The 15,582-nt window shown below is 43.2% G+C and overlaps 1 protein-coding gene across 1 annotated transcript in view; it reads left to right on the top strand.

Moving 5' to 3' along the window:
* The first annotated feature begins 120 nt into the window (after nucleotides 1-120).
* Nucleotides 121-15,582, top strand: part of PRKACB (protein kinase cAMP-activated catalytic subunit beta) — a 69,452-nt gene continuing 53,990 nt past the window's right edge. Inside the window, exon 1 of the mRNA XM_083847262.1 lies at nucleotides 121-396. Within this exon, the coding sequence (XP_083703388.1) occupies nucleotides 351-396 (46 nt within the window). The 5' untranslated portion in view covers nucleotides 121-350. The remainder of the gene's footprint in view (nucleotides 397-15,582) is intronic.

Raw genomic sequence — 15,582 nt, 5'->3', positions numbered from 1 at the left:
GGGGGCAGCGCCGGTCCCGGTGCCGCCGGCGCCGTGTCCCCGCGTGCCGCGCGCCCCCGGCCGCCCGCCGCGCGGCGCAGCAGGGCGGAGGCGCCGCCCCGGTCGTCATTTCCGCCGGGTGTCGGCGTGGGGGAGGGGGGCAGAGCGCTCGTCTCCTCCTCCGCGGCGGCCGGAGCCACAGGGAGCCAGCGCGGGGCCGGGGCCGCCGGGAGCCAGCCGCAGGCCGCGCCGCCACACGAGCCCCGGGCCCGCCCGCCGCCGCCTCGCCGCCGCCCGCCCGGCATCCGTCCCGCTTCCCCCCTCCCCTTCCCTCCCTCTCCCTCCTCCGCCGTCGCCGCCCCGGCTCGGCCATGGGGAACGCAGCCACCGCCAAGAAGGGCAACGAGATCGAGAGCGGTGAGTGAGGGGGGGCCGCCGCCGCCGCCGCCCGGCCCCGCCGCCCGCCGCCCCGAGGAGGGGCCGGGCCCGGCCCGCCCGCCCCGCGCCGCCCGCAGGCCCCGCGGCCTAGCGGCGGAGGCGCCCAGCGAGCCCCCGGCCCGGCCCCCGCCCCGCCCCGGGAGCCGAGCGCGCCGGGGCCGTGCCGTGCCGTGCCGTGCCGCGCCGTGCCGCCCGGCTGTCCCGCGGCAGGTGGCTGGCACCGGCGGGGGAGCCGCGGGCAGGTGGCACCCCGCCGCCGGGAGGCAGCGCCGCGGCCCTGCTCATCCGCCGGGGGGGTCGGCCCGGGGCTGCGGCCGTGCCCTGCGTGCTCCGCTCCGCTCCTGTCCTCCTCTCCTCTCCTCTCCGCGCCGCCCGTCCGTGGCCCTCTCCTCTCCCGAGCCGCGGTAAAATGGCAGACAAAGGCACGGGTGGGCACTCGCCGCCGTCAGTGGGCTTCTCGCTCGGTTCCCCTCGCCGTCCTGGCGCGGTCTCTAAATGGTGCAAAGGCGACCCGGTCGGTGGGGGAAAGACCGGCAGGCGTTATTTGCAGAAAGTTAACTTCCTGGCTCGCTTTCCAGTTGAAAACTTTGGGTCTGTTTGTTGTGGATAGGAGAAGAGGCAAGGCGCAGAGAGCAGCCCGTTGTGCAAGCGCAGCGCTCTCCACAACAATACCCTTTGTTACGGGAAATGCCACGGGCAGTCTGAGCACGGACAGAAGCTTAAACCTCCCAGTTACTTCTCGGTGTCTTTCTGCACTCTGTTTACTCTTTATGCCCGCTACCCGGGGCTAGGGTAGGAGCGGGCAACCCGCCGGGCGCGGGGCAGCAGCTGCCCATGCAGCGCGCCTTCCACCCGCACCGGGCATCCCCATGCGGGACGAGGGACTCGGCTTGACCCATCCAGCCCTGCTGTGTGGCTTCTCCTTTTGGTTCTCACGTGCCGTCTGGTTATTACGGATTTCACAACCCACACGTTTTGTGCGTGTTTGACCATTGGTGTTTGGCTGAGGACAGTTATTTTTCACAGGAAGCGTTTTAGCCTATGAAAATGGGGGTGGGTTGGATTGCTCAAAGTACTTCAGATGACAAAACGCTGTATTTTGCACCGAGCAGTGGCTGTATTGATATTTCTCCCTGCAGTTAAATAACACTACACCACAGAGAGTGTTTACTTCCTTTTTAATTATTTTTCCCGTATTACCAAATACAGTGATTTTAAGTTGCAGAAATAGCTTGGCTCAGAACTCCTCTCTCTCCCTTTGTTGAACAGTTCACGTTTGAAAATGAAATGCTGCTAGAGACATCAAGCTCAGATGTTCAATTACTCAGTATATTTAGCAGCCAGGGGCTCTGTAATGATACAACTTCTGTAACAGAGAGAAGAAATTGATCGTCATTGACGTACTGCTGGGAAAGATGAGGATTCATTTACTATGAGGATCGATAGTAGATAAATACTATACACATAATAAATTATCAGAAGCAATGTTTAGTTTACTGGCAGTGGAAGCTGATGTGTAATCTGTTCATACAATGTGTTGTACCTGAAAATTAGAGAAACGTGAAGTGTGATAAAGCTTTAATGTTCCTAATACATATTCACACTGCCAAGACAGTTTTCCTGCTGTTTTTTCGTGGTATGTGTCCTTAACAGCGTATATCCCAAATTTCAGGGCACTTAGAATGAAGTAGTTGGAAGTAGTGAGGGAAAAATACCCAGGTATGCCTAGTGAAAGTGATGTTATGCCCTTGATCCATGCCTAGAGCTTATGGCATTGTGTGGATCAAGGGCATGCTAAGGTCCCCGAGAGAACAATGAAGGGTAACTGGGCTTCCTCTGATAACTACGCTTACTAGTTCATCAAGTGTAATTTGAGAGCCCTTCCCTATCTGTGGTCAGCACAGGCAAATGCTGTTCACCTAACTGTGGCCTTTACGCTCCTCTTGTTAGTTTCAGCTTTCCACGTATTTTCAAACTTCTTCACTTCTTGTTACTTCACTCGGGCTGCCTAGAGGAATAAAAATAGTTGTATGTGAACGCCAATAGTAGGATGAGGCAAACATTTCGTAGGGTTTCTAGGCAGAAGTTGAAAGTGAATGAAATCTGAATGCTGGTTAAGTTTCTTAAGCTCAGCTACCAAAAATCAACTCAGGCTTACATAGGTCAGAGGGCAAGACGTATGTATGCATATACAGAAGGTGGAATGCTTCAGTGTAGGCTTTTCTGTGTTTTTTTTTCTATGCATTTCTGATCCAGGCTCTCTTAATGTGCAGCAGGTTTTGATTTTAAGGACCAAAATTAAAAGTGATCCTTAACTAAAGAGAAGCCTAAGGCTCTGTCTCTGTACCTGCTTGAAATGGGTTTGTCGGGTTCCCTGGTTATCCACAGGGCAAAACAGCCTATAGATTTTGAGAGTTTTTTAAAATAATAACAGTAATATACGAGAAGAGACACAGTTGTCAGTCATCTTAAAAGTTTCTCTAAGTTTGATCCCTGATCCTAATTTGCATTTAATTATTCATCTCATTGATATGTTTGGTTTTTTTTTTCAGCTGCTCAATTTACAGTAGCTGAGAAATTTTATTTCACCACCTATGAGTTTAAAAAAAAAAATAAGTCAACGTGGTAAATTGCATTAAAAAGTCACTGGGAGCTTACCTTAACTTGTTGCAATTAATGTAGGAAAATGTTGGCTCTATTAACATTCATTATTTTGGAATAACATATTAAAGTAACACAAAATAAAAGAAACAGCTACAACACATCTCTGAGTTTAAAAGAAGGTCACAGAGTATTTTACTTAATCCACTAAGTGGATCTGTTTAAAGATTGTTATTGATTTTATATAGAACAGAAATGTTTCAAGTTTACTAGGGCAGTTTTCTAAACAGAAATGAATGTCAGCTCTGCAAATTGTAAGGTTTGTTGAAAATATATATTTTTTTCTTCAGATAACTTGATAATACAGACTTTTGAAGTAATTGCTATGTACAGCTCCGAATTATTTGTCCTCTTAAATATCTAAGGGAGTGTCATACCTGGCAACAAAAAATTTGTTTAGAAGCTAACAGTAATCTCTCTTCCCATCCTCACTTGGAAAATATTTGGGGGTGGTGGTGTTCAAGAATAATTAGCTTAGATATTATCAGTTTCTTTCTTTTTAATCACCAAACTGGATTAGAGACCAAGTGATTAGAGCGCACTCCTTGCTGACTGCAAGGCTTGTATACCTTCTCTTCTTTCCATAGCTACTGAAACTGCACTGCTTGGACTTCTGAGTTGTGCTATGCAGGATTCTGATGGTCCTTGCCATTTTTTTCTATAGCAATATGTAATAGTAAACTGCTCTTAAAACACGTTTAAAATTACACTATCTGTGATTTTCAAAACGTAATTCTGTACATGTTGCTTCTTATCTGCTAGCCAGATCTCCAGCTTCCCGTATACGAGAGTTTTGGTTATCTCATGTCTTTAGTAGCTTCACCTTCTGGGGTCTTTAGGTTGCCAAGCGCTATGCGTGTGATGTGGACTCTGCATGTGAGTTTTATGTTCATTCACTCCTCCTCCTCAGAGTGTTCCCTCTACAGTATCTTCATTTTGACAGAGTTCCTATTATAGTCGATTCTTCCCTTTTTAACTCTTATAATTATTCTGAAAGTAGTGTTCCTTTGAAGTGTGTTTGACAGGAATATTCAGCCTTCTTAATTTTCCTTTGCCAGTAGATCTTACCCTCCTTTTTTCTTATTTTTCATGTGTGTTTGGTGCTGGGTCATTCTGCTGTATTTACTCATTGAGAACTAAGAGACCACAAGTTCATTTCATGTGAAGACTGGCTGAGGCAAAGCTCTGTCACTGCTGACCTTGATTAGATTAAAACCAGTGAACTAAAGGTGAAAAGCTCCATGTCCATTCTTATTCCAAGCTTGCTGATTCCTTGTCACTCTTCCAGAGACCCTCATTTCAGTGTTCTTGGTCTGACTGTAGTCTTGTTCATCAGCTTTTTGTCTTGTTTTTTCTTTTGCTTATTTTGTTTATGCTTTCTGATACTGAAATAGATAGCTTTTGGAGCCTTGTTTACATATTTTAGAACATCATCTATAGTATTTATTGTATACATGGCAATTAAAATATATGTATATCGTAGTGATGTTATCCACAGAATCCATTCCAAGTGTTTTTAAAGCTTCTTTCCTTATATTTTTGGACTTGAATTGTTTCACCATTGATTGATTAGATTTCAGCAACGTAGGATCCTATCATCTGAAAGTCAGAGGTAGTTACAATTACTTGCTGGACCAATACATAAAAGTGTGTTTGATGGAATCACCAATGTAAGACTATCAGTATACACCATCAAAAGAGGCACTCTATTATTTAAAAATTCTTCTTTAATTAAAAACAAACTGCTTGTTCACAGCTTGGACTAGCAAAGAAAAAGGCTATTATTCAGTAAATGATTGCCACCTAGGAGCAAAACAAAAGGTCAGAAGGACCCCCAAGTGATAAATCAGTTTATGTACTTAGCTGTTGTAGTTAGGCCTTTAGACAGAATATTTTCAATTATTTGGCATTCCCTTGCTTCTACATTTCTTTGGATTCATTCATTCAACCATATACCCATATTCATAGAAATCATGGAATCAAATATTTCAAAAAATACTCAGAATTTTCATTTTTGGGGTAGAGTTGTATTTTTCCTTAGTGTAATGAAGGTTATGTCTGGGCTGCAAAAACTGACTATCTCATTGGTATAGGGAGCGAAATGTGGATGGAGCGGTACATGGAAAAACTGTAAGGACACGATACTGGAAGTTAAAGTTTCGTGGGCTCCCCTGCCTGTGTGGAGGGGCGTATTCCCCCGCTGTGTATGAGGTTGTCTGGGATTCTTTTCCAGTTAGTTCAGTTCTTCCGTAACTGACACATCTCTCCTTTGGACAGAGCTGTGGAAAGGGCTTTGGATGACTCTCAGATTTTGTGTGTTTTGCCTGCATCCTTACTGAAGACATCATGAAGGGCTTGCTTGACCAGAAGCCTTTTTTTTTTTTTTTAACTAGAGTAGTTAGTTTAATAAAGGATATTCTCTCTGCTACACAGCGTGTGGGGTGCAGGTCAGATCCACGTACAATGTATTTTTTAATCGATGTTTCTGGTCATTTAAGCTTGCAGAGTTTTCAGTGTTAGAAACCTCGAGTCACTGGGGATTTTTCTTATAAACTGGTGAAACTTAGGGCTGGAACTTGGCAAGGGGACTGCTCTGCAGCATTGCTCTCAGGCTCTGTCTTTGTTACAGGTGTTAGGTGTTATTTCATAAGCATGTCCTTGGGTTGCATTTCTGCTTTTCTGTCCCCCTGCTGCTTTTTTTCCAGCCTCTGTGCCCTCAAGTGTGCTGGAACAACTATTTATGAGACAACAAGGTGAACTGAATCTGAGATTGATCTAGGTTAAAAATAACCCCGCAGAAAAAGGGAAAGCAGGAGGGACTTTGGTTAACCTAGAGCGGCTGCCTGTTCCTGCTCCCCGAAGCTAGGCTGGCGGTGGCACCAGTGCGGGTATGGGCACAGGCACGGAGGTGAGAGCCTGCAGGCCCCGGCGGGGGCTGTGCGCCCCGCTGCGAGGGGAGCCGTGGTGCTGGGGCTGAGCTGGCCTGCCCGTCCCTTCGGCCGCACGTGGGTTTTATCTTCTGAGGTAGAAACGCTTCCTGGGGATTTGGGGACAGGGCAGAGTAGCGGTGGAGCTGTCAGGAGGTAAGTGAAGTGAGAAATGTGTTGTCTTAGGAACTGCAAACTGAAGAAACGTTTGCCCTCCTCCGTTTTTTTCCCGGTACGGTGGGAGAGGATTACTTTCATTCCTGCGTGTAGCGTTATTTATTTGTGTTATCCTAGTGGTCAGGCGGGCTGGCTGTGAATTACGGTCCCGCTTTGTACAAACACCAAACAGAGAATTTATTCTCCAAAGCGTACAAGATCTGTCCTGGATAGTAAGGTGAATACAGACAGCTAGGAAATAGATAAAAGTGAGACTAGCAGTCTGTGCAGCAGGAGAATCGGGACAAAGCGCTCTCCGGGTGTGTTCGTGTGTGTGTGTTGCCCTACAGGGAACTAAAAGGAAGACACTGAGGTAGCTCTGCCTGTTGTGTTAGGGGTCAGCGCAAGTGGATGGCAGTCTCTGGTGCTTTATCGAGCCTGTCGTTTGGCATCCTGTTAGCTCTTTCTTCAGCGTCACAGCAGAGCAACGTCCACTAAAGGGTAAGGTTTCACAAAACAGCTGAGCCCATCTGGTGGCTTGTGCTGTGGAGAAGTATGTTTTTATTCCTAGTCCCTTCACGTGTCACAGTTCCAATGTTTTTCCAATCCATTGTTAAGATGCTTTACATAGGCAAAAAACTGGCTTTTATTCCTTTAGGTTATCTACAATTATTTTACAAGCCAAATCAGTTTGCTGAGGTGTCGAATGGCAACAGACAGATTCAAAGGAAGCAGTGAAAGTGCTGCTGGCAATGAAATGGTGAGGTGGCAAGGAAAAAGGACTCTCTTCTCAATGCTGAGCTCTTAGATTAACTCAACAGTCTCCTAAGACCTCACCCTGCTAACTTCTTGCTAAAATGATTACTCCAAACCACCTCTTTGCCGTCTGCCTGTGTTCATGTAACAAATTACTTTGTCTCACAGCTCAGTTTTTAGTGAGAGGTGTTAGCACCTAGCAGTTGGGCTTGGTTTATTCACGCATTTAGAGTTAAAAGTGTTGAGAAGATATAGTAAAACATTACTTCTTTCCATCTCCACACATCATATGGATCTTTAAAACAATAATATTTTATTTTTTTGTTTAACTTTTCTTCTTTTTGTATTTAACTTCAGTTGTCTTGTGCCAATTTGACGTTCAAATAAAGAAGTGTACCAATTTTTTTTTCATTTGTTCACTTGCTCATTCATTAAACTGTTTTCAGCTGTTCCCTGATAAGAGGGGTTCATCTACAATCATAGACGGTTTGGTAGCTTATTATATAATGAGTTCTGGTGTATGTTACTGGACACGTGTATTAATTAATGTATTCCTGCATAAGTGTTCACATAGTAAGGGTTAGGGTGTGAGGGCTCACTGTGTGTGGTGTGTACTGTTTTCAAATGTAGTGAAGGGTTGGAAGCACTTTGCATATGTGTGTTTAAACAAACAATAGAAACAAGAAACAGCCACATTTTTTTACAACTTGAGACTAGATGGAAACAGTTTGTTTTCAGTTTCTGTACTTCAGGCTATTCATAGTTTTGAGCCATAGCTTTGAGGGTTTCAAAAAGTCTTTCAGAAAATCAGTTATGTAAATATGCTCTACGTATTAGAGATAAATGGGTCTCTAGACTACGAGAAAACAAAAGTATTTTCCATGACATGGCTGTTTTCTACCAGCAAAAGCCCGATGAGTGTTTTGAGCCAAGTTCGCTCCATACAAATGGCAGAGAATTACTGTTCTACCTTGCTCTGACTGTTTCTTGACAGGTAGTGTCTGTTTGATGGACTAAGTGAAATAGTAAGATAGCTTACCTGTGATGTTAAAATGAGAAGCCTAGAAATCTGCCTTCCACATGTTAGATGAATGTATGTCTCATCTGGGTGGTATGTAAAGGTGTTAGTGTTGTTATGTCTGCCTCTTGTTTATCCTTTTGTTAAAGTACTGTAATGTTTAAAGAGAAGACATGGTGAACTCTTGTTTATTTCATTCAATTTAAGCTGCTTGCAGCAAGTGCGTACTTGTTAACCTAATGCACTTGCTGTTAGTGCTCATCTGTAAACCCTCAGACTTCCACAGTCGCAACATGATTCAAGGAATTAAAACAAAGGAAGCTGTGTTTCTGGCACAAAGAAGGCGACTTTAAAGACAGAAAAGATTGCTGTTTTGCCTCTATCTGGAATCCATTTGCTCTTCCCTCGTGTGAAGTGACATAATTAAGGGTGTATGTACTCAGATAAATCAGCAGGTACGCTGTAATAGTAATTAAGGTTAGTTTTGATTAATATGATATTAGGCAGTTTGAAATTCTTTGTTTGTCTTACAGCAGGTAACAGTGATAGGTTTATTGTATATTTAAATTCTAATTGTTAAGCATATGATAATCTAGCCTTTCACTGGGAAAAGTGTGACTTAGCTGCACCAAATCTATCATTAAGATAAAGTTTTTAATGCAAATTACCTGTATTCAAACATTTTTTTATTAACTGATCCATAAATTAATTAATAGGAAGCTTGGATTTTTAGTCAGGATTTCTCATTGAAAAACAGGGTATGTGGTGAGAGACAAAGCCTTATGTGGCTGAAATCACGCCATACTGATCTGAAGGAGCTTGGTATTTCCTTCTAGGAGGTGTCGTGATGAACAGAGGTGTATCCTCACTGACTGGTGGAGGACTGCTTTGTACTGGGCAGGCTTTTAAAATTGAAGCCTTGAGTCATGTTTGGTCCTTGTGAAAAGCTGTGTGATGGGAAGGGGACATCTCATGAAATCGAGGGCTAAGGGCACAGCGCATGTCCCCACGTCCCAGCACCGGCACTCTGCTGTGTGGATGATGTGTCAAAAGGTTCTGCACTGCTGGGCTGCAGCACCGTTGTTCAGAAGTAAGGTGCTGAATAACTTAATGGCTTCTGTGAATATGAAATTGCAAAACAGTTTTGCAATTAGTGTAGGTCTACAACAGCTTCATGTGATGTGGGATTAACTGGGAAGTTCAGGATGTGTAGTGCTTTTTAATGTTTTTTGGGGTGTCTGGTGGTTCTTTTGCAAATTAGCAGATTTTTTTTTTCATTTTTGAATTTCTTTTGAACTGAGGATCAAATGCAAAACTGATAGGGAAACAAGATTAGCTTCAGTTTTTCACCCAGACTGCTCTGATACCAAGAACCGTTTAGTTTGTCTAATTTTTGCCTATTGTTATGACACTTTTTTGCCAGATAATTGCTTTTTTTTATTCTTCCTACAGAATTATTGCATGTTTACTATTCATATACAGGATACCTTTCATTTGTGTATTAACTTAGGTTTTTTTATGTTGAACTTTGTGCTAGAACATTCTTGAATTTCAAGTGCCCGTGTCCCCATGTTTTTTCCCTTTCTGTTTTCGTTGTTGAGTAACGTTTGTTACTGTTAGTAGGTTTCCCTTTGGCATAATAAATGTATTGACTTTTCAGTTAATTGTATCAAACGTGTCCCATCCAAGCTGAATGCCCAGGAACAGGTTCACAGAAGGGCAGCAAGGATGGTAAAAGGTCCTGAATGGTTTCCATGTGAAGAATCACTCTGAGTGACAACTCTCCGGTCTAGAATAGAACAGCTGTGGGAGGATACGATTTGTACAACTGCGTGTGCCACAGGAAGCGAGAAGTGCCCTATGCATGTCCTGTTCTTGCTTTTCTTAAGCAGCCAGTGTTTCTGTTGGCCCTTTCCTTAGGGATGGATACCAGTTTATCCCTGATAAAACATTAGAGCCCTCTGTGAGAATGAGCAACTTAAGGAAAAAGAGATTGGTGAGGCACCAGATAATTTGCAGGGCAACTGCTGATAAAAAGGAGGAGGAGCGTGGGTTAAGAAATGTAAAGGTATGGAGGCAAGGGGAGCACTGAGCAGAGCGTGGTCTGGATTTTATGCGTGTTCTCCCCTCCCTGCAGAGGGAGCTGACGATGGCTGGCCAGAGGTGCTCTGCCTGAAGGAGTGGGAGTAGGTCCCGGGGGGTCAGGGTCATTCTGCGAAACTTCCTCCTGGGTCAGAGCCCACGGAGCTGGTGGGGAGGTCCTGCATCAGGTAGAGCCTCAGAGAGGAGGTGTGTAAATGTAAGGGTGAGGTAAGAGGGCCATGTGGTCCCACCCCTGCTCGAGCAGGGTGCCCAGGACTGTGTCCAGGCAGCTTTGGAAGATCCCTAAGGAGGAGACCCCACAGCCTCTCTGGGCAGCCTGTGCCAGTGCTCCTCACCCACACAGTAAGAAGTGCTTGCTGATGTTTAGATGGAACCTCCTGAGTTCCAGTTTGTGCCCAGTGCCTCTTGTCCTGCTGCTGGGCAGCACTGAAAAGAACCTGGCTCCATCTTTGCACCCCCCTGCCCCAAGTCTCCTCTTCTCCATGCTGAACAGTCCCAGTTCTCTCATAGGAAAAGTGCTCCGTTCCCTTCATCAGCTCGGTGGCCTTACATCGGGCTATTTCCAGTATGTCCGCATCTCCCTTGTACTGGGGGGCCAGAACCGGACAGTGACTGCAGGCAGACAGTTGCAGTACTCCAGGTACGCAAAGCCACGTTCCTTATTTTGCTTCTGCCACAGAAGGCAGGTGTACTTGGCATGTCGTATAGTTTCAGCCATCTTTAGTGTTTTCCTTTGATACTTGTTGAGTCCCTTATTTACCCACAGCCCAACCTTCTTTATGCACTACCTGTATTCCTAACAGTCCCGGGCTGTCTTCCTGTAGTCTGACATAAGGCCATTTTCCATTGCGCTGCAGAAGTCCATTGTTTTCTGCACCAAAGCGGTGCTTTTCGTCTGATCTTTTTATCATGATAACTGTCGGTGCTGCTTGTATGCCTTCAAACGGGAATATTTCTTTAAGGGACAGTGTCTCCTTAGAAGTTTGCTATTTTCAGGAGCTAAACTGCTATTTTAAAACTGTTTCCTTCAGAAGAGGACTTTGCTTTTTGCAGATGTTTGAAAGCATGCCATTTATTAAAGAAAAGCACTTGCTAAGTAACTTACAGTGAGAATATAGAACGTAATTTGGCCAAGTAACCGTTGTGCTTTTCAACCTCAGGACAGTGTTGTGTGATGATTTGGTTTAACATCTAAATCAGTTATAGCCACAATTAGTTGCTGGTATTACTTAAAATGCCTTTCCAGAAGGCCCTTTGGAGCAATTTTAGAGTTTCTGCTGGGTGAGAGTTGTGTTTTCAGATCAGATCTCGATTTTTGCCAGTATGACAACTTTTTAAAAACAAACAAACAAAAAAACGCGGTCGTATTGTCTCCAGATTGTTGTTTGAGACTCTACGAAGTTTTCTTCAACGTGCTGTTTAAGAAGCAGTTCCATGACTGATTTTCTTTGGCAGCAGAGCTGCCGTGAAAGCTCCCTGTCCCGATGACTCCTGCTGTTGTGCACTGTGCTGCAGTTTGCTGCTCACCCCGTACTGATACGGTGGTTTTGAGCACGGCTCTGAAAAAGTCACTGAAGTGAGTGGGTTAAAACCTCTGCTTCCCCTAGCTCTCCTGTTCAACTCATTCAGTTCATGGAGCTGTTTTAAACTGTGGCCCTACCTTGTGTTGCGGTGACACACAAAGACGGGATGCAGAAAAAGGGGAGAAACATAAAGGGGTTTTGCCACCGCAGAGAGCACACTAAGCTGTTCTCTGAAGGCAGGGAGCAGAGGCTGGCCATCGCACAGCGCTGATCGCCTCACCTTTTAGGTGTGTTAACCTGAGGTGGTTGTTAATTTGAGGGGCTCGGCCTTTCTTTCAGCCCGAAATGCTGCTGACTGACTTTTCTAATGGTACACAACGACATGCCCCTCTCAAATGCTATCGGCAGCGTTTGCCCTATTTTTGCTTACCGCTGTGATTAAGCAGTATTTGTGACATTTTAGTTCTGTTAAACGTGACTGCCTTCGTGGTCATCAGAGCATAATCTATTTTGACAAAGTTAGTGAGAGGATCACCAGCTTTCCTCTCTATATTTTTAATTACTCCAGAACACGCTCAAGAATTTTTTTTAGGACAAATAAAACTGGAAGATGACTAATGCATGGACAGGCATTTTAGATACAGCATGTGAATAGGGAGCGACAGGAGGAAGACGAGACATGCAGCACAGTGTTGTAGTGCAGTGAGAGATGCGAAGGAACCAGCTACTGAAGCAACCTAAGTGATGAAATAGGGCTAATGGTACAAGCACCGTAAACGTAGTGTGGTCTTTTACAAGAAGAATTAAGGATCTCCTGCATTTTCATCTGCAACTGAGGTGAATTTTCCAGTCAATGGTGAAGACACTGATTTTCTGCAGGGTTGTTTGTTTTCTGTTAGAAGCAGAAATAAAGTTTGTAGCCTTAGTGCTCTTTCTTTGAAAAGATAACTTGAGGTAGCTCTGCCTTTGTGTGAAAACGCCGAACAGAAAATAGTGGTTGGCTGCTTTTCCACACTTATATTCAGAACATGGTAATTTTCTCCACCAACTAAATTGACTCATTCATTTCCACTAATGCATACAAACTTGTTTGTTCTACTGCCAGTCTTCCCGTCGAGAAGACTAGCCCAAAATACGGAGTCTGAGAAAACAGTAGAGTAGAGTTCAGTATGGAAAGCACATAAATAGAAGCCTTTCATACACAGTCCCTTCAGATGTGTTATGAAGAAGCTGAGCAGCAAAGCAAATCTGTTGATCTTGAGATCCTGCTTGATACTTGTGCAGCCCTTGAGAGAGATTTATAGAAGCTGACTGCAAGTCATGAGATGAGAGGGTCGAGATCAGGCACGTTTATAAGAAGCAGAGCAGTGGGTAGAATCGGGGTTTCTCTCAAATAGTGTGGTATTGCTTGAATAAACCGAGGAGAGGGAGAATTATGAAAGTTTGGATTTCCTGTTGAATGTATATTTAATCGTGAGGAAGTGACATCTAGTGGGTTTGGGGAAAATGTACACTGTAGCTGCAAATATGGGTTATATACAGCATTATGGACGTAAGATACAGTATTGGTGGTTTTCTGAGAGTCAAAGTAGTGGTAAATACTGAAGAAGGAATATACAAGACAATAAAGAAGGTAGTGGCGCTAGTCCCTGTTAAGCATTTAGTAGTGCTGTATCGGTAGCAGCAGTAGCACTATAGCATGAGGAGTATTTTCCCTCGTGCAGAATGCAGAAGTATGCTGGAGTTATGTATAAAAATACAAGACCATTGACACAGTTGGGTGTAAAAGCCCAGTTTTTCTGCATTGTTATTGAGGAGCATTAAACTTCTGATGTGGTAGAAAAAGGGTCTGATCATCCTCTGAGCACCCACAAGTCTCTGAAGGCTGCTCTTCTTCGGGACCCTTGCCTCCTTGCTCACAAGAGGCTGCTGGACCTCAACTCATGCTCCAAGAATATGACCGAATAGGAAATCTCCCTATTTGTGGTTACATCAAGAGCTATTGAATAAAAGGTAGCACTGCTTTTCCTTTTTTTTCCCCCCAGTATTTCATCATATGGCAGAGCATATTTTCTCATGAAAGATTAAATTACAGGTGCTGCTGACGTCTGCTCTGTTTGGGAGATTCCTGTTTCTTTGCATATCTGGAGGAAGGTTATCTGAATTGTACTCAATTGTCTGCTGCAGCAACAGCAACTTTGCAGTGTCCTTTGATAGACAATTCTTGAACCACAAACAAAAACAGTACTTGAGTTTTATAGCTGCCTGTTCTTACTGGTGTGGTTTTGTGGTCTAAACACAGCTTAATTGTCACAGCACTGGATAATTTAGAACTTAACTTAGATGGCTGCTATGTGAAGTACCAAAATACTGTGTAGACATTGTTGCTATTAAAAAGTACTTCTGGCTAATAGTTCTTAAGAGCTTCGTCAGTGGTGATGGTATTTAAGAAGGGACAGCAAAATTAAAATAGCTATGAAAGATGACCTACAAGCAGATATAAATCCGGTCCTTCAAGTTGTTAAACTTCAGAAAGCAAATACGTAGTCATAACAGGGTTCTAATGTTTACATCTTATGTGAATGCCATCTCTATAGACATACTTCCGTAAAAATAATCAATAACTGAAGGAAAATCTGTTTGAACAAGTGGAAGAGAATTTTTTTTTTACCCCCGCTCCATGAATTTTTCAGGTAAGAGAAGGTGAGGACAAAGGTAACTTCTGTTTCCGCAGACCTAATTACACCCTGAACAAGAACAGCATTTTGCATGCGAACATGTTTGCAAATATGATATTGTTGAGTGGTACGTTTGATTTGTAGTTAAAAAATGAAATAAAAAATAGCTAATATTCCAAAAGTTATGTGTAGCATTCTTGTATACTTAATTTTAAATCTGTAATGTGCATTAATATTTTCTAGAGTTATATGAGATACTAGAAGAAACCAGGGATCATTCTACGTAACCTCCTTGCAAACAGGCCATAAATCATTGGCGGTCTAGTAGTGATGGTGGTGAGGCTGTTGAATTCTGTGATTTGGGTGTCTGGTTAAAGGTAGAAAAAAATTGGATATGTATGTTCAAAGCTGAATTTTTGAAACTAATTAATGGGTAAGTGGTCTGCTTCCCTCCTACCAGCATTTATTCGTAGAAGTATGGTACAATTAATCTAGGTTTTTAGCCCCCCTAAAAAGCATTTTTGACAAGTCATTTTCACTTTAAGAAACTGAAAAGCTTTTTACAGTGAAATCAGATACTGTGGTGTTCTGTTAGACAATACAAGTTTAAAATTTCCATTAATTCAAGTTGCATGATGCAGTGTTACTTGGTTATTTATTAACAAAGAGTCTAGCTTGGGAACAAATTATTTTATGAATATCAAGACAATTTCTCTTAATTCTTCATTTCTATTTTAGTACATATAGCAACATCAAAAATGTGAATATCTTTACTGAAAAATATTTTCTGTTCTTTCCATTAAGTGGTTTTAATCACAAGCATTATTATTATTCTCATTTTAAAAATAATATATATTGAATGGGGGATGTCTTTCCTGCAAACAGGTGTTTGTGCACCATGTATCTGTCTTACTTGTTTCATCTTCAACAATTTAGTATAGAAATTATCGTGGGCTGTTAAGAATGCCGTTCTTACTGGATTTTACCCCTCAAATACTTTATCTGCTCAGATCATCAGGAGGACACTTCTGAAATTGTGTACACCTTGTTTCACTGTCATAGGGTACTTTTTAACTCTTTGAATTTCATGAAGGTATTTTCATGAAGGTCTCTCCTTATATTTTAGGATAATAGGGAAGTTTTAAATAATAAACATTAGTGCCTATTTCAGATGAAGCACTTGCATTTGAGTACTTCTAATGATGAGCTATGTATCAAATATAATTTGATTTGCTTACAGTAAAGTTGATGTTATTTCAAGGTAGTTTTCAGGATCTTGTCTGATAAGAACAGAATGATTCAGACCCTTAGGATATAGATTTCTTTTGCTGCCCCATTTTGCT

Source organism: Anser anser (assembly GCF_964211835.1).
Source record: "Anser anser genome assembly, chromosome: 8".
NCBI lineage: Eukaryota > Metazoa > Chordata > Aves > Anseriformes > Anatidae > Anser > Anser anser.
Note: the sequence above shows the minus strand (reverse complement) of the source record. Positions and strands in the feature narration are given on the sequence as shown.